General features: G+C 51.6%; 7 protein-coding genes across 7 annotated transcripts; 5 read left to right on the plus strand and 2 right to left on the minus strand.

Moving 5' to 3' along the window:
* Positions 1-1,438: 1,438 nt before the first annotated feature.
* mbtI (Salicylate synthase) lies at positions 1,439-2,803 on the plus strand (the record flags this gene model as incomplete). The annotated part of the gene is made up of 1 exon (XM_014685615.1): positions 1,439-2,803. The coding sequence occupies one exon, from the start codon at positions 1,439-1,441 to the stop codon at positions 2,801-2,803; it is 1,365 nt and encodes a 454-aa protein (XP_014541101.1).
* A 592-nt stretch (positions 2,804-3,395) lies between these two features.
* G6M90_00g085450 (uncharacterized protein) lies at positions 3,396-3,703 on the plus strand (the record flags this gene model as incomplete). Its single annotated transcript, XM_014685616.1, has 2 exons — positions 3,396-3,417; positions 3,492-3,703. 2 exons carry the CDS (start codon positions 3,396-3,398, stop codon positions 3,701-3,703), a joined length of 234 nt encoding a protein of 77 aa, XP_014541102.1.
* Positions 3,704-4,844: 1,141 nt separating this feature from the next.
* MEP10 (Extracellular metalloproteinase 10) lies at positions 4,845-5,531 on the plus strand (the record flags this gene model as incomplete). Its single annotated transcript, XM_014685617.1, has 2 exons — positions 4,845-5,257; positions 5,333-5,531. 2 exons carry the CDS (start codon positions 4,845-4,847, stop codon positions 5,529-5,531), a joined length of 612 nt encoding a protein of 203 aa, XP_014541103.1.
* Positions 5,532-6,470: 939 nt separating this feature from the next.
* On the minus strand, positions 6,471-6,859 carry G6M90_00g085470 (uncharacterized protein; the record flags this gene model as incomplete). Its single annotated transcript, XM_014685618.2, has 2 exons — positions 6,471-6,634; positions 6,709-6,859. The coding sequence occupies 2 exons, from the start codon at positions 6,857-6,859 to the stop codon at positions 6,471-6,473; spliced, it is 315 nt and encodes a 104-aa protein (XP_014541104.2).
* A 1,219-nt stretch (positions 6,860-8,078) lies between these two features.
* G6M90_00g085480 (uncharacterized protein) lies at positions 8,079-10,529 on the minus strand (the record flags this gene model as incomplete). Its single annotated transcript, XM_014685619.1, has 1 exon — positions 8,079-10,529. The coding sequence occupies one exon, from the start codon at positions 10,527-10,529 to the stop codon at positions 8,079-8,081; it is 2,451 nt and encodes an 816-aa protein (XP_014541105.1).
* A 7,067-nt stretch (positions 10,530-17,596) lies between these two features.
* On the plus strand, positions 17,597-18,410 carry ERV2 (FAD-linked sulfhydryl oxidase ERV2; the record flags this gene model as incomplete). The annotated part of the gene is made up of 2 exons (XM_066131273.1): positions 17,597-17,859; positions 17,924-18,410. The coding sequence occupies 2 exons, from the start codon at positions 17,597-17,599 to the stop codon at positions 18,408-18,410; spliced, it is 750 nt and encodes a 249-aa protein (XP_065987275.1).
* Positions 18,411-18,889: 479 nt separating this feature from the next.
* PRE3 (Proteasome subunit beta type-1) lies at positions 18,890-19,959 on the plus strand (the record flags this gene model as incomplete). The annotated part of the gene is made up of 7 exons (XM_014685621.2): positions 18,890-18,923; positions 19,002-19,047; positions 19,109-19,123; positions 19,177-19,211; positions 19,267-19,507; positions 19,573-19,876; positions 19,942-19,959. The coding sequence occupies 7 exons, from the start codon at positions 18,890-18,892 to the stop codon at positions 19,957-19,959; spliced, it is 693 nt and encodes a 230-aa protein (XP_014541107.2).
* Positions 19,960-21,817: the final 1,858 nt, after the last annotated feature.

Consider the following 21,817-nt stretch of genomic DNA (forward strand, 5'->3'; position numbering starts at 1 on the left):
GCTATAGGCTTATAGCGTTGGTTTATGACACAAAATTCTGGATAAAGTCGATATGAAACCAACTTTCTGCAGCAGACTATGTGAGTACTAATGTACAGCAACACGGAGGGAGTTGGACCATTGACGATTGCAAAACATGCCACAATTTTGACCAGTGCATGAGGCTGAGGGAAATTTCTGTTTTCCCAACAAATCGTATCATATGAAGACGCCATGGGTATTCATAGATGTCACGATTCAAGATTGCAACGTTAGTGATTGGGCTAGACCATCAAGCATAACGTTCAGATATTGCGTGTGGTGCGTCTGCCCAGGTGAGCAAATGCCGTCCCAGAGGTTTGGCTTATGCAAGTAAAGGCCTTTTTCCTTTGTCGCAGATGAGTTGTTTTCGTTGCGTTATTGCTGTACTTATCTGATAATAGTACAATATAGCAAGTACAGACGGGAATGCATGCGCGTCTGGTCCCATTGACTCGGAGCCTTCACATCCCGAAACGGTTCTCTAAGATTCTATCCAACTTCGACAAGCTTTTTGGGTGGGTGTATCTTACTATTATATATATGCATCATCAATCTAGGCGTTGTGGTATTTCACATAGCCCAAGGAGTTCTGTTGACTTTGCTGACTTACAATGACGGAGTATGGGTCAGCACTGGATGCAATGACTGTTTGACGAACACGTCGAGATCCAACCGTCCTTGATGGCCGCCGTACAATACTGGACAAGCGCTGTTATTATCGCCGACTATACCGAAGTACGCGAGGCTATCAGTGAGATTCTTTTTAGATTGCGTTCCAAGGAGATGTTTATCAAGGATTGAATGAAGCCTAAGCCAACAGGTCATTTTTGCAGATCAACGCAACCACCACGAACCTTTCCCCCGCAAAAGTTGCTCCCAAATTAAATCAGGTTCAACTGTGTGGAGATTATCACTATCACACGTAACTAGGGCACTTTCGCATTAGGTGATGCCAATCTCTGTAGTATTAGTACAAAGCCCTGATTGAGCTACAACGAGAGTTATGTGCGCCCGTTGTGTCAATGAGTTGAATCTCGATGCCCAACACGTGGAGCATGTGTGACCTCGCATGCTGTGAACCCTGAAGCATGCCGTCATTGGTAGCTGTATCTCATCATAGTAATATCTTTCGCCTCGTGGTTTCTTTTTCCTGGGAGCTCGGGATGGCACCGTGTCCAGTTGTCCGCATGGACAGCTGGCCCAAATGCTCGTTCATTCTTACGGAACCTCTCCCGCCTGCTCGCCACGCAATCCCACAACGGACATGCCGACTTGGTAGACATAAGGCCCACGAATAATTCCAGCCCTCATAGATGAAAACCACTTTCCTCCGACCAAAAGTCGGTACTTGATTGACTTGCCCCTTATCTTTTTTCTTGTCACCTAGGAAAGAAGAAGGTGTTTCTTATCAGCAGCCATGGGATACGCATGCCAGTTCAGAAAAGTCGTCCTCTCCAGGACAAGGTCAGAAGACGACTTGGCAATCGTCGCACGGCTGCTGGATGCCTCCAAAGATTCGGATTACTTTGCATACGAGCGCGAAAACAGGTGGCATCTCGGCATTGGCAGTCGGGCTTCGCTATTTGTCGACTCCACAGGTACCTCTGTGACGACAATGGCAAATGAATCCATTTGCGAGCCCGTGACAGAGAGCATTGCCACCATGGCAAGGCACTTTGTTGCCAAATATTCGTCGAATGGAGGCCGAGTATTCGGCCAGGCGGGCTTCAACTACGCCGCATTCACACGCGGGCTGGCCTTTACGCCTGGGAAATGGCCGCTCCTCAGTCTCATGGTTCCCAGCGTGGAAGTCACTATTTCGAGCGACTGCATCGCCGTCTCTGGAGACGATGCGGAGCGAATCGAACACGCGGTGAAGCTCATTGCGGGGGGGCCGGGTGCGCCGCAAGCACAGAGGCAGATGGAGGTTGATCTCGACTCTGCCAGCGGCGAGTACATTGATCGCGTACGAAGGGGCATCTCCGAGATCAAAGCCGGCAAGTACAAGAAGGTCATTCTGTCCCGCGCCATCGATCTCGGCGAGGAGGTCGACATGGTTGGAACGCTCGTCAGGGGCCGGCGGCGCAACACCCCCAAGCGCAGCTTCTCGATCAATCACGCCGGGTTCCAGGCCACGGGGTTCAGTCCCGAGCTCGTCATGGCACTGCAAGACGGCAAGGTCGTCACCGAGCCGCTGGCCGGTACGCGGGCACACACGGGCTCCGCCGCCGAACGCAAGGCGCTCAAGCGAAACCTCGAAAGCGACGCCAAGGAAATTGTCGAGCATGTCATCTCTGTCAAGGAGGCGATAGAGGAAGTGCGCCGCTTTAGCACCGAGGGTTCGACCGTGGTGGAAGACTTTATGACGACGCGTGTGCGCGGACATGTGCAACACCTGGGCTCACGGGTCACGGGGTGTTTGGAGCAGGGCCAGGACGGCTGGGATGCGTTCGACATGCTCTTCCCGTCCATCACGGCCTCGGGCATTCCCAAGCAGGACTCGCTTGACGCTATTGCGCGGCTGGAAACCCGGCCCAGGGAGCTGTACTCGGGGGCCATCTTGATGATTGACGATGCGGGCTTATTTGAGGCAAGTTTGGTCTTGCGGACCGTGTTTCAGAATGGCAGTCAGCGATGGGTGCAGGCCGGCGCGGGTGTCATTGAGATGTCGACGCCGGAGAGGGAGCTGTTGGAGACGTGTGAAAAACTCGCCACCATCGCGCCGTTTGTGGTTGCGGCCGAGACGGTGACACCTGAGGGTTGTTGTAATGGGAAAGAGTGAGCATTGCTAGATTTTCTCGTACACTGCCCCTTTTCCAGGTTGGATTTTGCAAATCGACATCTCACATTGGCATGGTTTCATATACATTATGTCTTGGCGAATTACAGGGGGAAAGACGCTGTACTTGGTCATTTGTTGCAGCCAGAATAGAATGTTTGTCGTCGTTGTGATGTCGGAGTAGAGAACAAATCTCCCCAGCAGTCATCGGGCCCCAATGAGCCAAACTGCGGGGCAAAGTGACTGGCTGTGCTTGACGCCGTCTAGTCAATTGGTCGCGTGCTGCCAAGTGTGACATGCACTTGTCAACGGTGTCACAAGATTTAGGGGGTCAACGGTCAATAGTACCGAGTACGTACGAACACACAATTTGAAAGTCAATATTGATACGGCGTCAACGGCCACGCCCATTTTTTTGGTGCGACAACCTGAAGGTCACGTAACCCAACCCCGCCCAGTCACCCCAGCCTCAACACCAACAGACAACCAGACTCATTGTAACCCAAACCATCTTGGTGCCCGCTTGAGAAACTGTCGCGCTCTAGGAAGCTTAAAAAAACCCTCCTGCGCCTTAAGTCCAAAATAATCTGCAGAAATGCCGGCCACAGATGCTCTCCGTGAGTCTTATGTTCTCAATCCCTCCTCATCTCCACCCTGCAATCACGACACCATAGCTAATTTTCAGGCTTAGAGCCCTCCCTAACCAAGGCGGAGCGTCAAATTTGCAAAGAATACGGCGGCTGGACCAATTTTATGCAGTCCATGGGGCTTAAGCCGTGGGATTCCGATGACGCGGAAGAGGGCAAGGCTATCCTAGCCGCATTTGCGAGGAGAGACAAAGAAGAAGAGGATAAAGCTGCCAACAACAAAACCAATTCCAGTAGCGGCTCTAAAAGTGGTTAAGAAGGGAATTTCCATATACGGAGTGGCAAGAATCAGGTGACACCGAATTTCTAGACGCACCTATTTGGCCTGTACGGTTTTGTCTCAAATGGCATCCTGGAAGTACAATGGGCAGCACTAAGCCTTGTACTGGCCACGCTTACTTACGGACTATATAATTGATGGAAACGTGTAAAGTCGACGTCTTTGCAGTTTTACAATAAAAAATGTGCCACTTGCACAGAGGACCATGCCCCTTCCGGCCGGAAACTAGCCACGCTGAATTCCTTGCCACTAACAGCACACTCACCTTAGGGCATAGTGCGACGATTTATCGATCCTGTGAAGAAGACTACTGCATGTGAAATGGCGTCCGAAAATGATGGCGAAACGACCCGCGAGTTTTCAGATCAGAAGGGAGGGAGCTTCAACATTTGTTTCTTCGGCTGCTTTGATATGGATGCTGCATGGGGATTCTTTTTGGCCATTTACAAGCTTGTAGAACAAGTCATGACTCGACTTTAAATGGCCAAGGCCGCACTACATATCTCAGGAGGCAAGGCCTACTCAATGATGATCAGCCACGACAGATCCGAGAAGTCCTCGAAAGAACGAAGCATTCAGTGTGAAAAGACTTTCCAACGTGTAGTAAGCAGCACCAGCTGTATCGAAGGCAAGTATTTTATTGACATTAAGTATTTCACCCTCGCTCTTAGTCCTGTAATTCTGCCAGCTTGTTCCAGGGTGACAATCTGCATTGGGAAGGCTTGATGTTAATGCTGTTGTTCTATAGAGTAGGGGTACGTTGTCCCTTGAATACACAAACTGTCTGGCCAATGACGATTGCGTCCCAAAATAGCACTTTCCAGATCTGGCAGGTACAACATGGTCCAGCTGATCAATCGTTGCATCCTTGTTCCTGTCGGCACAATCGGCAACTACCGAATTGCGCCGTGGGCACGATTAATACCCGATGACAACTGGCTATGTTATAAGGATAAAAGAAGCTTATGAGTCTAATAGTACACTGCCCCTCCATCAGAGACATCGAGGCACTCCGACTGGCGTCATGCTGCTTCTCACATTGTGCTTTTTTGCAATCAGTGTCTACGTCTCTTGAACAGGGGCGAAGCCGTACAGTCTGTCAGCTCACCATGATTTTATGAAAAATAGCTACAATGCTAGGGACCAAGGATACGGCAACAACTCGTCACAACGGCAAAACCTGGTCGGCGTTGGTGCAAAGAAGGACGTCAAGGTTGAGGCCAAACAAGGCAAGGGAAACTTTGTCCTTACTGGCACCACTGGCGCTGCAAACCATCCCAATGCCAAGCTTGTCTATCTTCGCAAGAAGGATGGTAAACTGGCCCTCACCTGGCGGGTGGAAACCGACGTTCGTGACAACTGGCTTCTGAGCTACGTCGACGCGTATCACTCAGGCATGATTCACAATGTCGTTGATTGCGTTTCTGATCTCGCAACCTACCAAGTCTACCTCTGGACCGTCAATGATGCCACCGAGTGCGGCAGAACCTCCTTGAATGACCGCTGGAATACGGCCGCTTCGCCATTCATGTGATTGAGTGACGGCCAGAACAACTACACCACCACTCGGCGGCAACAATGCCATTGCCCAGAATAATCCTACAGGCGCAAGGACTATAAGAACAACTACCGACCTGACAGCCCCAATGACACCTTTATGTGTCCTTACGATCCATCACAGAGCGACCCCACAGGCTACAAGGACGCATCCATCACACAGCTCTTCTTCACGGCCAACAAGTACCATGACTTGCTCTACGTGCTGGGCTTGGACGAAAAAAGAGGCAACTTCCAAGGCAAATAATCACGGCAATGGCGGGCAAGGCAACGATGCCGTAGTACTATTCTCGCAAGACGGCTCCGGCACGAACAATGCCAACGTCGTTGTGCACGAGTACACCCACGGCCGTAAGCAAACAATTCCCACCACCGTCCTCACTCTCAACCTTTATACCTGACCAAAGCAAGAGTATCTACTCACCTGACCGGCGGGTCCAGCAACTCCGGCTGTCTCAAGGGCCTCGAATCGGGCGGCATGGGCGAGGGATGGTCCGACTTGATGGCCACGACGAGCTCCGGAAGACCCTTACCGAGCGTTGGCTCGGCCAGAATGCCCAGTACGACGAGCAGAATCGCACCGAGGACTTTACTGTGCCCAGTGGTGTCCGCCAGTCTTGAGCCACCGGGGAACTTGCATGGTCGACCATCCGGGGTAGTATGGTGAAAGCGAGGCAATGAGGAATTGGTGCCGACTTTGCCGCTGGGACCTTTGTCGGGATGGATTGTTCTATATAAAGTATACTTATGTTGTATGTAGTTTCCGATTCTCTACGCAAATATTTCAAGATGGTATATATTGAACACTATACGATTCGGCAATTGTACAAAAGACCTTGTTCTACGAGAAACATGCACCACTCGCTGTAAGCAGTCCGTATTCTGGTTTATCAAGGAGTATCAATATTCCCAACTCATCTCATGTTCCTCGGTGTCAGAATACTCTCCGCACGTTGGGTTGGCATCGTATATCGAGTCGCGAAAAATCCACAAGTGGTAGCCAACGGCTGTTGATGTCATGGTGATGACAAGATGACAAGTCCAGCATTGCAAGCCTACCGGGATCTGGCATCTTTCTGGATCATTGAATGACGACTTTCCCATGGCCATAGTCAAGATCAAACTCCACGAACAACCAGCAAAGCCAAGCAACTCGACGATATTGCAAATCATAGAATACAAAATATCAAAATGCCTTTGCGCGCCTCAAAATCAGCCCGTGGTGCTCGGGGTCGCGGACGCTGATGTGGCCCGAGATGCCCTCTGTGAATCCTACGCGCGCCCGGTTGCAAAACACGGCCGCCATGTAGGAACGACAATGTGCTTCCGGTGCTCGTGGAACGACGGGAACTTGGGGATTCCCGAGATGCAGTCAGCCTATCTGAAGGCAAGAGGGGAGAAAAAAAGAGAAGAGCTCGTCGTACCCTTGAGCTGGTTCGGTCCACGGCCAAGACTATCAACCTCAACCTCCACCTCCATCTCGGCTTCCTCGTCTGCCCTCGTGTCCATCGTGACGATACTCGTCTGGGACAGACTCTCGGTAGCAGTGCCCGTAATGGTGGTAGGCGGCGCCATTTCCAACCCCGTGTGTGCCCAATATTCGCCCTTGAAACATGTCAAATCATGTATCGTGAACCGGGCAGGAGCAAATAGATAATGCAAGCTCTCTATCCGTTTATTCCCACGCACAAAATCGGCTAGCATTCCCCCGCCGCGGCCATGGTCCGGTAGATCAATTCGTCGGCCGAGAGTGGCGGCGGGAGGGTGCCGAACATGTCGTGATGACGAGAGACACTGTACATACGTGACTGGTGGGTGATGATGGGGTGAGCATGCGCGACCTGCGACAAGCAGACGGTACACGGCGGTGTCATCGTTCATGTACACTGAGCGAGACCAAGTTGAGAATCATCCCTCAACGTTCTCGTACCTCTTGACGACGAGTCATCGAGGTCGATTCAATGGCGGAACAAAGCAAAGTATGGCAGGAAAGAAACATATATTACGTACGGAATCTAACAGGGTTCCTACAGAATCATCACTTGCGTCTTGTCAGGCTAGCGCCTATAAACATGCCAGGTTGAGAAAAAAGATTGTCTTTATTGTCTATACAGGTCCAAACTCTTACAAGAAATTCCTGCACAGGCACAAAGACACCAACTGTACACCAAGTCCACCTCTTACCCTGGCATACATCTGTTTTTTTCGCATCTATCAGAAACGACGACCGTGTGCGCCGAACAACGCGATACACAGCAGTTGCTTCATGTAGACTACTCTCCTTCACACTGTTTTACTCCTCCCAAGATAGAAATATTAAGAAAGAAAAAGAAAAGACAGATCCAAGACTAGGTGTCACAGTGTCATAATAAAAAGTAGTAGTAATTGGGACACCAGAATAAGAGCTCGAAGAGTAAAACCGCCAAACAGTGCTCTAGATTCCACAAATGGGTGTCCCAAGCACGCCGCTGAAGAATCATTTCGTTGTCGAGACAAACACAGGCCTGCCCGTCGCGTAAATGATGGAGAACGTCACAGACCCTGTGATGCTGTGCAAATGAGTCAAAGGCGAATCAAGAACGTCCGCCGCGGAAACATTCATGATAACATTGGTTTTCGTCACGCCCTTCAGAATTGGTATGCATCAATAATCCAACATTAGACATGACCACACTCTAGCCCACATAACAATCCAAGAATGATTTCTCCCGAGAGGGTATCGAAGTTGAAAAATGGCACCAACTGGCATAGATGCGATAGTAATATCAACAAAATTCCGTACGTATATATCCCATCAGTTCCAGCCCAGAGAGTTCTCCGTAGCGACAGGAGCGGAGATATTGGCGGTGCGTCCAGAGTGGCCACCACTGGCGTGTGAATCCCGACCTCCAGTGCCACCATACGTTGAACCATCACGGCTCAAGAGAGCGCCACCCATGAGAGCAGGGCTAGCATTGTCGTTGTACCTCATCTCAGGCGAACCTTGGCCGCTAACGATGGAACTGGCTCGACGGTGGCCCTGTCGCTTGCGCTTGTAACGTCGAGCGACAATAAACATGGCAGCACCGTACAAGGCACAAAAGCCTACAGCCGCAACAGCAATGCCGGCAGTGGTAGCCTTCTGTTTGGGAGTTTGGTCGCCCTGGTTACCAGAGCCGAAGGCGTCATTGCCGTTGCCATTGCTGTTGTTGCTGTTGCCGTCGTTGCCGGAGCCGGGACCCCCGTTATCAGTTGAAGAACCATCATTGAGTTCACCAGTGGGAGAAATTGTAGAATCAATGTAGCTTGCAAATTGATGTAGAACTGGGTCGCGATTTTGGTAGATAGCTGAGGAGGGTGTTTTCAGGTTGGCTGCTAGAGCTGGAAGTAGAGCCTTTGTGTAGTTCATCCTGGCAAGAGTGGTGACGAAGCCTCTCGTGGCCAGTGTGTTGTAAGGAGCCAGCTCCGTGACAGGCAGCTGGTCAGCGGGAAGCCCGCAAGCACTGGAGAGAACATCTGGCAAGTACTTGAAGATCTGAGAGGCGGCCATGGTATCATTAGCAAGAAAGAGGTAGTGGAGGGTGTAATTGAAGGCGATATGAATAGGAACGGCGCCCTCGAGTACAGGCGGTTTTTTATCACCATCAGTATCAGGTCGAATAACTCTGGGTACGGTGGACGGCAGAGCCTGCAACGAGGTTTCAGTCGGGTTTGAAGTAGGCGATGAGAACGAGAAAGTCGTGGGCTCGATAATAACAGTGGTCGGCAGCCAGTTGTCTGTGTTTGGCAATGTGGCAGTGGGTCGAATGCTCGTCACCTCTACTCCGGTGGTCGTCGATGGTGCGACAGTACTTGTAAAATCGGACTTTGTCGTAGGAACAACTGTGTCGATATTGGAAGTAGTCGTCGGGCCCACAATAACAGTTGAGTTGTCATTCGGTACGGAAATTGGCGTGGTCGGCACTGACGTAGCGGTGCCTGTAGGAGGCTCAGAAATGGTACCGTTGGTAATAGGAACATCAGTCGCAGTAGGAGCACTAGTAGGGGCACTAGAGACAGTTCCGGAGCTGGTCGAAGTGCTGTTGCCGATGGGAACGTCCGTTGTGGTTGCAGTTGGGGAGTTCGTGATGATCGAACCAGACGATGACGAAGTGGCAGTTACAGGGACTTCAGTCGAAGTAGCGTTAGGGAGCGATCCAGAGCCAGATGTGGTCGTCGTTGAACCTGGAAGGGGAAGCAAAGAAGTCAAGGAAGGCAGAAGACCTGTGGAAGGCTCTGTGGTCGGGGCAGCTTGCGTGGTAGAATTCTGTGGGATGGGCTGCTCAGGAGAGCTCGTGCTTGTGCTCGATATTGAAGTGCCAGTTTGCTCAGGTGAGTTTGTCTTCGTGCTCGCGCTCGTGCTCGCGCTCGAGGAGCCTGGCAAAAGGCTGCTAAGCAGTGTCCCGATAGGATCCAATATGCCACCGCTTGTGGTAGTCGGGGTCGTGTCCGACACGGTGTTGTTGCCAACAAGCGTATCAACAGTAGTAGACTTGGTGGCAGGTTCGCCTGTCTTCGTAGGCTTGTCCACGGTAATAGGCGTGGTAGGTTTGGTCTCCGGCGTAGTATTGTTGGTGACAGCTGGATCGACGGATGTTTGCTTAGGTGGCTCGCCCGTTGGAATAGGATCCTTCGCAGTAGCAGGTGTGGGAGGGTTGGTTTCAGGCACAGTGCTGTTGCTGGCAGAGGCGTCGACAGATGTCACCTTGGGAGAGTCGACGGTCGTCTTCTTTGAAGGCTCGACGGTCGTCTTAGGCTCGCTCGTGGACGATACAATCCCCGTAGGACCAATGACAATACCAGGCTCGGTCGAGGGTCTTGCACGCGCGCTTGAACTTGTTTTAGACTCATTGATCTTTGAAGTGGGCAAAACGGTCTCCTTGGGCAACCCAGATCCGGACGAGCCGCCTGGAGTAGGGGTGCTGTCAACAGCAACTGTGGGAACAGGGGGTTTCTCTGTCGTGCTCGACTTTTGTGGTGAATCTGAACCAAGAATCTCGGAGATGAGGTCGCTTAACAAATCCCGCCTGGTCGAAGATGAAGAGGTCGTCGTCGTCGTCGTCGTGACATGAGGCGTGGATGACGAAACCTTACTCGTGATGGTAGAGTTGTGGTACTCTCGCTTGATCTCTCGTGGAAAGTAGATGCGTGGGTGCTCTGGCTGGGCAGCGACGACAGAAGCAGCCAAAGCCACGGCCGAGGCCAAGGCTAGTGATTTGGCATACATGATTGCAAGACGTAGCGGATAATCGACAATTGCTTCGATCAAATGTGCTGGGACAAGTAGTATTTACGTGGAGCAGAAGTGCTGACCCGAATATGAGTGACGAGTTCCGATAGGAGATTTGGTAAGAGTCTGTTACACGAAATGCTTACTGTCAGGAACGGATAGAACGAATGTACTTGACGATAGTGTCAACGAGTGTAATCTAAGATTGTCGTCAGCTACCATTTGATTGACAGTAGGTCATGTCTTGCTTCAGCTCCGGGGTGTTGACATGGCTGGCGGCAGCCATCAATGAGGGCAGGTCGTACAACAGGCCAAGCCAAAGCAGCCATGACATGAAGCTGATTTACATCAAAATTGCGCTCTGCAAGGCCCACTTACGTTTATTTTCGGTTGTAGGGATATATATATATATATAAATTTGGCGATTAAGCAATAACGATGGACAGTAGCGTAGAAATGAGCGACTAGACGATATTAAATTCGTTCAAACATTCAAAATAAGCGAGATCGTTGAGTACGTCTGTGACGGCGTTGGGCGCGAGGGCAAGGGCCTTGGGTGGTGTTGAAGACGACGATCAGTCCTCAACGTGCATTTGCCGCCCTTTGCCGTCGCAGATTCGAACGGATTCTCGTGGAGAGGAGGTAAAAGGATTGAACGCGCGGCGGCAGCGCAAGGTTGTCGGGGATCGCAAGGGGACGAAGACGACGTCGCCTGGGAGCGCGATTGACGGGTCGGGAGGGCGAGGAGGGAGGTGATAAAGAAGGAGGGAAAGGAGGGTAGAAGAGGGTGGGTAGGAGGTGAAGCAGCAACGGCTGGGGCAACATTCAATGGGAGGAATGGGAACCGGGGCGGACGGGTAGAGGCGGCCAGGGGCGTGGGCGCTGTGGAATTGTGGACAAGTCAAGGCACGGTGGAATTGAGACTTTGGGCTTGGGGACTGGCAACTGGGACGACGGAACCACGGCGAGGACCGACGAAGGCTAGGCAAGGGAGAGCAAGGCAAGGCGGCGGCCAGCAGCCAGCAGCCAAACGCAAAAGCAAACGCAAACGGCCACCGTTCAATGTTTGAACGGTGCAGCGGCCAGTCTCCTACTTAGCACAGGAACACAGACGGTGCTTGGGCGGCAAGGGGGAGCACTTGACCAGTTGCAACACGCCGGATCAGTTCGATCTGAGCATTGAGCACTTGGCGTGGCAGAGCATTGATACATTGGTTCTTGAGATTGATGAGGGAGGAACCGCTGCGGGACTGGCGGGGCTCGCGCCACACTCGCCCACTGGAGCAGTAAACTGCTGAGCCAGCAAGCCCGCAGCCCATTGTGCAACATGGAGTTGGAGCGTAAATTTGCTTTGGTGGAAGTGACACGAAGAAACCCTCTTCCCCTCTCCATACCCGCGTGGCCATTCGCGCGCGATATGCAGGGGTCGTGTGGGAAGCTGCCGGACAGGCCCACATCCTTTCCAGCTCCCCAGCCTATAGGAGAGCACCATGTTGGCATCGGTGGGGGCCCAACACTGACCGCACGTCGGCCTTGCTCAGACTTAGAAAATGCCTGGTAGTAATACTCCGTAGCATTGCGCGGATTACGTGTCACGGCTACCAGACTCCAACGCCAGAGACTCTCTCCCAGGTTCCAGACTACAGCATCTGGCCACTCGAGCATTAGCCCTCGGAACGGTAGGATTCTGTGTCTTCGAGTCGAGAGAACGAACTCAGCGCCTCTTACCTTGCTAGGTACCTAGGTGGTTATCAGTTATGCCACTGAACGCGATGTTCGACCGACAACCGCGACCGTGACCGTGACAACTATCCACCAAAGACAACGAAGGTGTCAGCGCCATGGGTCACACACCGTCAAGTCCGTCCACATCAATAATTACCGCGTCCTCCGTAAGCGTCGGCTGTGTGTCTCACCAACAAGTAGCCTGTTGGTGCGGTCTCTAGGCCCCGAATGAGTACTCCGTGGATGATGTGTCTTGAACAATTCGCTCCAACGGAGACGGATCGTGTTATGTGCTTGAAGTGAGCAGTTGGTGCCGTCCTGTGTGGCAACCCCATTGTCCTACGTGTGTACTCTGTACTCCGTACCTAGCCAAAGCTCAGTATGCCGTCTGGTATCACCCGCCCAGATGGCCAGATAGGCAGGTGCTTTCTCTGTACTGCAGTCTCGCCTAATTATCCTGGTCGTGCTAGTACGTACTAATCTTTTCCACCGAGCTGAGCCCATCTCTACAAACCAAATGCGCCATCAGCATTCGTGTGGGCGGAGTACTCGGTACGGTGCATTGAGTAATATTTTGCGATGCAAGCCTTTTCGATTGGCTTATGGCTCTGGAATTTGAGGCTTTTCTGTACCGTCAGGTCACGTGGTGGCTGGCTTGCATCCTTGGCCACGAACGATTGATAAAACATGTTTGCCCAAGAGGCCAGGAATGTTCAAGACAAGGTTTTTCCCGACTACGGAGCGCTCACGCTAAACAACAACATGGCACCCAAATCTTGAGTGTGTCGCCGAGGAATGCATGTGCTCAGGATGGCTCTCAAGTACCAGTCAATTCGCTCGCAATCCATCAGCAGTACATACTACTAGTAACTCCGCAGGTGATCATCTCACCTCTGCAGGTAACTGAGCCAGTCAAGGGGCTTGTTTCGACCTGCACCCGGCGACTTTGAATTCTGGGTCTGGCTGTTGCATTTGGCACACTCGTCCCAACTCCCACAACCTTGCAGCCAACCCGGTCCAGGGAAACAAATAAAAAGGATGGAAAAAAAGTCTGACCCGTACAGACGTGCGCAGAGGCAGGGTTGCCGCATAAAGTGAGCCGTGCGTTGTGAAAACATTGGGTGGGAGAAGACGAATGTCACTCACCTGCCTTAGCAAAGGACCGGACCTGTTGACTTTATTTTTTTACAGATCATTGATGTGTCGACCCCGAATAAACCTTCAATCAACTGCTAATAGGCTTGCGCATCAGCAAAAGTGAGCAGAGCAACCATGATCCTCTCACTCCCGGCAAACTGGCAAGCACTCTGTCTTCGTTGGTCGATCCGCTGCATGACGGGTTCAATGACGCCCAGTAACCTTGCCGTGGCTAATCTTGGGATTACCGTAGCAGAGTGTTGGTTCTTTGTCAGTCAGTCTGGCGAGATGCCCCATTACCACAAGCTTTTCCAACTGCCTCCAAGTAGGTAGGGAGCAGTACTCCGTACTCCGTAGTTACCCTTGCAATACTCCGTGCGTTCTCAGGTAGGCTTTCTTTGACCCGCACCCAGGTCCTTGCTGCCGGGACTGCTGGGCTGTTCAGCCCTTTCGAGAGTTGCGGGGCTTCTTCCTTGGTGCGACACATGCCTGTCCTGCCAAAGACCTTGACGATACGGAGCACGGAGTAGTAGTGATATTAGATCGCTCAGAATGGGCCCGTACCGACCAATTTAGCTCGCGAACACATGCGGTAAGAAACAGGTTCTGTTCCCCGCCCGAAATGGAGTTCATCCCCTTGTTCCTGAAGCTAGGTAAACCTGGGCGCCACGATGGAGCACTTGGCCAGGGACTCGGGATCCGCGATTGGCTGATTCTCACCATGGCTGCCACACTGCGACAAGGATCTGGTTAAGACACATTCGAACTGTTGCGAGTGACAAGACAGTCAAGGCAAGGAAGAAACTTGATTCAAGATGAGTCTATGCTCGTATTCCGCGCCCTTGGAGCTGTTTGTTCTAGCTGCGGGACATGAACGGCCAATCTGGTTGCGATTGAGGCTGCACGGCATTCTGAAGAAAAGAAGCTCTCTGTGCACGGCGACACTACCTACCTAGGTAAGTACCTACCTACTTTACTAAGTACATACTAGCAGTACCTGATAGTAGCGCAACGAAACATCCAGCGTCCCTCCACCTGTCTGTCCAATGCGTCAGACGGAAATAGCGCTCTACCAGTGTACGGAGTACTGCTAGTATCGAGCATTGATGGGTTAATGTTACCAGGGAACATTGAAGGGATTGGTGCTCAGTGCTCTGTCTCAGCCGAAGTAACCAGCAGACCTCGGAGAGAGATCTCTGGACCTCTACGGAGTACTCCGTACTTAAGTAGATAGGTGAGTGACAGATGCAGGTGTCATTTTCTCTCCATTTTGCATCGATACCAGTATTTTGTTGGCTCTCATGTCTCATCTGGACGGGCAGCTGGCAATAAATCACGCAGAAGCACTTGGTAACCACTCAAACGGTCTATTGGCCTAAATGTCGCATAGGGCAACAAAGAAAGCCCTCTGTACGGAGTAGATCGCGACAGGCCACAGAGCAGAGTACAACGAACACACCCCGGGTAACCTGTGCATTCCTCCGCACAACAAACAATCACAACCGGAGTGGGCTGTGGTACAAAGAAAGACCTTTCCGCTAATATCCCCTCGTGGTTGGGCGATGCTAGGAGCCTCCAAGATGGCCTTCCTTATGCGGCAGTGGAAGAGCACGCAAACAACAACTGACTGTTATTCATGACAAGGTAGCAATTGCATGTCTCACTCTTGTATCTTGCAGTCATTACCGCTCAGGCCATCACCGTTTTCGTCTACCTGGTGTTTTGCGGTGCGAGAGACGGGTCAATATTGTAATTTCCGCCACCATTGGTTCCGGTGGACTAGATGCGATTGCTGACAGCGTCAGCCATCAATCCATCTTGAAATCAGGCGACACCCGCCGCACCGTTGGCGCGCGATGAACAAGACTCGATGAGTGGAATCCAGTCTTGGGCTTTCTCTAGTGCCAAAGGCCAGCAACCTCTTTTCGTGGGCTGCCAAGAATATCACCTCCGCCTCGACCCTCTGTGCCTCGACGTCTGACAGTATGTACGTACGCTTTGGCTCGTCTCGGAGCCTTCTCTTTGTGGGTGACTTTAATTAACTGCTGCCCCTTTTGATGAGCCTGCTCCGTCGATGCGCTCGACGCAACTGTGGCTCCGCTGCTTCAGGTCCGAGTCCACGACACACCACTCGTCACCCATGTCCATCAGCCACACCGTTATGGCAGCTGCTGTTTGTTTGACTCTTTTCCTGTCCCGGACCAGTCAGATCGAACGTGTGCGGAGGAATGTGGTATTTCGGGAATACAGAGAGTGGTCCTGATCTCTTGGCTTGCATCTGGTTGTCAGACGAAAAAAAATCTACGATCTTGGATGGTTTTCGATTGGGAAGTTTGCGAGACAAGCTGCTTGCCCGGATTATATGGGCTTACGAGTCCCCCAACCGAGTACGCAGTACGGAGTACCGGATCGGGAGTTTGGAACAACTCTCATTCCCTATCGGTAAGGAAGGTGAATACTGTTTCCAAAGCTCTTCATGCATCAGGCACATTCCTGGCACACAGTACTGCCAGATAGAGCCACCAGTAAGATAGGAAACCAAGAGTACGTAACGACCTTCTTTGTCTCACATCGAGAAGCTCTGCTCTAAACAAGACCAAACCGCAACCTTTGAGCCCTCCGTCCCCCAAAAATAGCATCGTCCCTGCTCCTCACGAATGATTCTGAAGGAGGACAGTACAACAACCACTACAATGATGATAGACGAAGAGCTCTTGGGGTTTCCTCTAATTTTGCGCCATAGTTCAACATGCGGTCGCGATTCCCAGACGATGGTTTATAGAGGGGAGAAGAAAATGTAGTTTGTAAATTCAGTGATGCAATCCCCAATGGCGTTTGTTCTGGTCTCGCCCATTTGGTAGACTGTGCATCATTACCCCGTTCTTCGTCTGGTCTTTTATCCCTGCCGCTTCAGCCAACGCTGGTACCGGAACTGTCCACCCAGGGGAGGTTGTATCAGGTTTCTCAGCGGTAGTGTCGTCTCAACCTCGCATTGCGTCCTGGAGGACTTCTCGTGAACCTACTGGGAAAGGCTACCCTGGCTATAATAGCAACAGCGCCATTGGAGCGTTGGGATTGGAGGATTCGACCGACCTAGATATCAAGGTGTTGCTAGTAACTTGCTACGCAATGTAAAGTTGGGCAACGGGCGAGGGAGATGGAGATGGAGAGGCAATCAAGCACAATATTGGCTCTAGGGTAGCCCGGGTTTTGGAATTTGAAAATGACACCAGCAACGTGACCTCATCCAGCGCTAGGTCAATATGAACACATTTTCCCCTGGGCTCGGACATCTGGATACGCATTGATATTTCAGGCGCGATTTCCGATGGACATTGAATGTTTAGCATTTCATTCTGCTTTGGCCTTCTGCAGATGAACAGGCCATCGTTGCAAACACGCCATGGCTCACACGACAGATTGCAGGCATCCTTAATCATTCTAAACCACTGCAAGTTTATGAGGAAGAAAGAATACTCGTCGGTGACTAATTGGACGAGCCACTTCACCAAGCGCCAACGGGTATTAATATCCTCCTGTGCAAACGAATGGATGGTTGGTGTCCGAGTAGAATCCTTGAGTGAATCCACACCGTTAAACTGAAATATACCGAGTGTAGGGTAGGGGCTGCGAATGTATGTACTCGAAACGTGTCACAAAACGATAACCTTCCCACTTCATGTACACAATGGCAACAGCTGGTTTAACTGGACCACAAGTTGGAGGATGAGAGAAAAGAGTCATGCAATTGCAAGTGCTGCACTTCCTGCACCAGACTTATACGGGGTTGTGGTATGCAGTTTTCAATCTTACGGCCGCGTGACTGTGGCATGATTTCAATGTTATGCGTCGAAATTCGCCCCAGTATTAATTAATTGGCTACAGCCCAATGGCCGGTGGTAGCACCAGACGCATTGAAGTTTAGGTCGGAGGCGGTAAAACTCAACGGCTGCGACCGGTTGAGCGTTCCATGTCAGTAGGAGAACCCCTAGACGGGTCCATCATTGATGTCTGGTGTCAACTGGCACTGGGTGCTTGAACGCTGGCGCCACGCTGTCAACTGGCACCCCGGCATTTGGCGCTCACATGCGCTTGACTCAAGTGCTCATCCTTCTCTCACGCCTGCACCTGCCATATTCGACATCCCCAGACTGCACAAGCACAACACTGAAGCGGGTGCTCAGCAAACCCTCCTGCCAACCATGGCGCGTAGACAACATCTCACCCTCACGGTCCTGCTAGCCATCGTCGTCTTGCTCAGCATAACTTACATCTTCTCCGGCAGCTCGGCACTCAGCCCTGCACGGCTGCTAAAGTCCGGCCGCAACAGCGAAATTCCTCTCACGGCCGATGGTAAAAAGCCAGATCCCGCCTCGAAGCCCGGCTTCGAAATCGACCTAGAAGCCATTCCGGATCTCTCGGAAGGAGATTCCATAGCGCCCAAATTGGAAAATGCTACACTAAAGTCCGTCTCCCCGTCACACACTGCGCCCTTTGTTCTTGTTTGCCAAACCTAACAGCCCATCCAGAGCGGAACTCGGCCGCGCAACTTGGAAGTTCCTCCACACCATGGTTGCCCGGTTCCCGGATAAGCCTACAGACAGCGACCGCAAAACCCTCGAGTCCTTCTTCCTTCTCTTCGGTCGACTGTACCCTTGCGGCGACTGCGCTCGTCACTTTCGCGGGATGCTGGACAAGTACCCACCGCAGACGAGCAGTCGTAACGCAGCCGCAGGCTGGCTGTGTGCGCTGCATAACATGGTAAACAAGAGGCTCGAGAAGCCAACGTTCGATTGTACCAAAATTGGAGACTTTTACGACTGCGGCTGCGGCGACGACAAGAAAGAGACAGATAAGAAAGAGACAGATAAGAAAGAGGCAGACAAGAAAGAGGCAGACAAGGGCGAGGAGGAGGACAAGAAGCAGAAGGTGACCAGGGACGAAGGTGGTGATGCCACTATTCCGGGGCTGGGTGGATTGGATAAGCAGTGGAGCAAGGCTATTGAGGGATTATAGAATTCGGAGCATGGGTTGATTGGGATTTTGTTCTCTGGCGCTGCTGTCTTTTGGAATACTATAGCGAAATAGCGATTGTTTTCATGGTTAGTTCTTGGTTCTGCTCTGCATGTGATACGAGGACCAAGGTTTGACAGGAACAGACCTTGCAGCGAAGCATATAGAATGCATTCTCAACGTATTGTTTATTAGTACTCAAGTTAACGCATGTTGCTGGCTCTGTTGTTGTGATTCTGCGAGGATAACCAAAACATGGACCATTTGACCATTCATTGCGGTCACGTGATATGTCATGTGCGCTAAAGTCACTGGCTGTCACGGCTGCGCGTTCCCAGAGCTGCCTGAGCTACGTCTTAGCTCTAGCCCTGCTGTGATCAATCATTGACGACGCAACGCTGAGACCTTTTCTCTTCAATCCCTCATCAGAGCCATTACGAACCGGAAAGAACATCAAGCTTGCATTGAAAGAATTGCGAATCATGGAGTTCGGCCACAAGGGTGTATTGAATGAAGGTGAGCCGTGCAAACGGAGCTGCACAGCGAAGCAACCTTGCCAACGAACAACACCATGATGCTGATGCGATGGGATAGATGGCATCCACGTCGACATGGACCGTCTCAAGAAGGGAGAAGTGAAGTGAGTGTCTCTTGTTAAATGGTTCAACTTTATTCCAGAGTCTTATCTAACGCCACTTCAGCTTGGGAACCTCAATGTACGAATACGCATCCTCGGATTCCTAGGGTCGAGCGATCTAACATGGCATAGCATGGCTGTCACATTTAAAGATGGTGTTATCCTGGGTATGTCCAAATGATTCCTCAATCTATTGGCAAACGCATCGACTGACTCTTGCAGGCGCCGATTCTCGAACCACGACGGGAGCGTACATTGCAAACCGAGTCACTGATAAACTGACCAGAGTACACGATACCATCTGGTGTTGCCGATCTGGCTCAGCGGCCGACACGCAGGCCGTCGCCGACATTGTTCAGTACCAGCTGGGTTTGTTTGCCATGCACAGCGGCAAGCCTCCCATGACACAAACTGCCGCGTCAATCTTTCAGGAGATTTGCTACTCCAACAAGGACCGTTTATCGTAGGTCATCACGAGGACACATGACTATTGGGATTCTTGGAACTTATTGACGATTTTCTGAACAGGGCTGGTCTGATCATCGCCGGTTGGGACGAGCGATTCGGTGGCCAGGTGTACTCGATTCCTTTGGGCGGTTCACTGCACAAGCAGGCGTATGCGATCGGTGGTTCCGGTTCCACATACATCTATGGCTACTGCGATGCAAACTGGAAAGAAGGCATGGAGAAGGAGGAGGCTGTTAATTTCGTCAAGGGAGCTCTGAGGGAGGCGATCAAATGGGATGGAAGCTCAGGCGGTGTCATTCGCATGGTGGTTTTGACTAAGGAGGGTGCTGACCGACACTTGTATTTGCCTGATACTGACTACAAGGTACGACACGAGTAGGGGGGGGAAGGGAGAGATGAAAGAAGGGGGGAGAGACTGACATCCGGTAGATGCCTCCCGGAGGGTAGGGATTTGGAACTTGGAAGCAAGCTCAGATGATGGTGATTTGAGCCTATCATAGACAGGTTTGGCGCTTCTGTATAATAAGTAGAATAACGAACACGGGATCAAATGCGAATTCTTGTGTACGGGATCAAAAACACGCGAGCCTATGCACGGGAGGGAGGGCTTGTGACTTGGAGGTACGGGAACGGGCCGTGGGTCGGCAGGGACGGGGAATACAACATGCCAGCTTGGACAAGATAAACAAGACCGAGGACTGAGATGCCGAGAAGCGGTGAAGATGGGAAGAGGGAGGTGGTTGATCGTACCAGAAGGGGTAAGGATATTCGAGATACGAGGTGGAAACGATGTGGAAACGTACTTAGGCATGTATGTATATGTTGAGGCAACGGGGTTTCAATTTTTAGAAAAATAAAATAAAATAAATACAAACTAAAAAAAAACACAGTGTTAAACACTCACGGGACTTATCGTGGGGAAAGGGTCATCTCTACACGTGAGCAATGAGAGTCATTGATGTGCAGGCGAACTTATACACGGACAGGCGGTGAGCCACCGAGCATACATAGACAATAAAGATAGCACAGGACACACGGATGGGGGCGAAAAAAATTCTCCAAACTGACAGAAATGCCGTCAAATTATTATCAACCCTTTGGCCCCCGTGGAAAGGAAATGGGTTGGTGGTAGCAGTGTTCGGGATGAGGTGCAAGAGGGTGGGACAGGGGCGTGCTGGCTGTGACCACGGGGCTGGATTGCATCTGTGCTGCACATGCTACACTAATATATGTAAAACACACCGGCACATTCATCTAGGGCAAGGTGGGTTAAAGAGGACCGAGTACACGGGTTGGAGGAGACGGTTGATGGTTGAGATTGCCACTTTTGCTGGTCCGGGCAATATGCATGGGGGCTATCGACTAGCACAATAACTATGTACATACGTGCCATTGAAGGAAGGCAACGTGGAAAATTGGTAGTATTCTTGACCGACACAACTTGGTTCTCCCGGCTGGCAAAGGGGCCTCATTGATTTCATACTTGGGTAAATTAGAGCTGAACTGCATGGCGGGTAGCTCAGCAGGGCTGAAGACGGACGGCGTCATGGCTACGGAGCCAGCTCCCAGGGACAAAGGAAAACGGGGTATTTGGAGAGGAGAAAGTGGAGGGAAGGAGGAGTCTGACGCAAATCTTGACGGCAGCGGAGGCGGGCAAGCTGGATGACAGCTTGGTTGGGAAAAAAAAAGAAGACTGGCCGACATGCTACAACGATGACGTGTTTCAATATATACGGAAACGGCTGGGATGGAAGCCCTTGTGCCCCGTACCACAGGAGCATTTATTGCGTTTCTCGAACAATCTGAAACAGAAAGGACGAGGAGAAACTGGGCGCATGACTGCAGCAGCAGCTCATCAGGGGAACATCGAAGCTTGACATGCGAACTGCGTCGAGGGTTCCTTGCCTCGGCGCGCCACGGGCGACGACGGGTAGGCCACCCCACGTGCGGCAAGCCTTGGCTGCGATTGTACTACTTGCCCCCGTGGTGCGGCGCCCGCCCAAACACCTTGTACCTGCTCCTCGTCCCTTCCCTTCCCGGACACGCCGTGGACGAATCAATGCCCGCCCGATGCGCACCCCCCGTCCACGACTCGTCTGGCAGATTTGGCCGTCTTGTTGTAACTCACGGCCCTCTGTTCCCGCCGTCCTCTGCCCGCTATCTTATTTTCCCTCGCTCTTTTGCTATTCTTCGTCTCTCCTATTCAAGATAGTGTCCATCGTGACTTTGTTGTGGGCGTCCCGAGGTCTGAATTTGCGCTGCGCAACTACGCCGCCAGGGGGTGAACAAGACTCCCGTTTCCGTC

Source organism: Metarhizium brunneum, chromosome 5 (assembly GCF_013426205.1).
Source record: "Metarhizium brunneum chromosome 5, complete sequence".
NCBI classification, from domain to species: Eukaryota; Fungi; Ascomycota; class Sordariomycetes; order Hypocreales; family Clavicipitaceae; genus Metarhizium; species Metarhizium brunneum.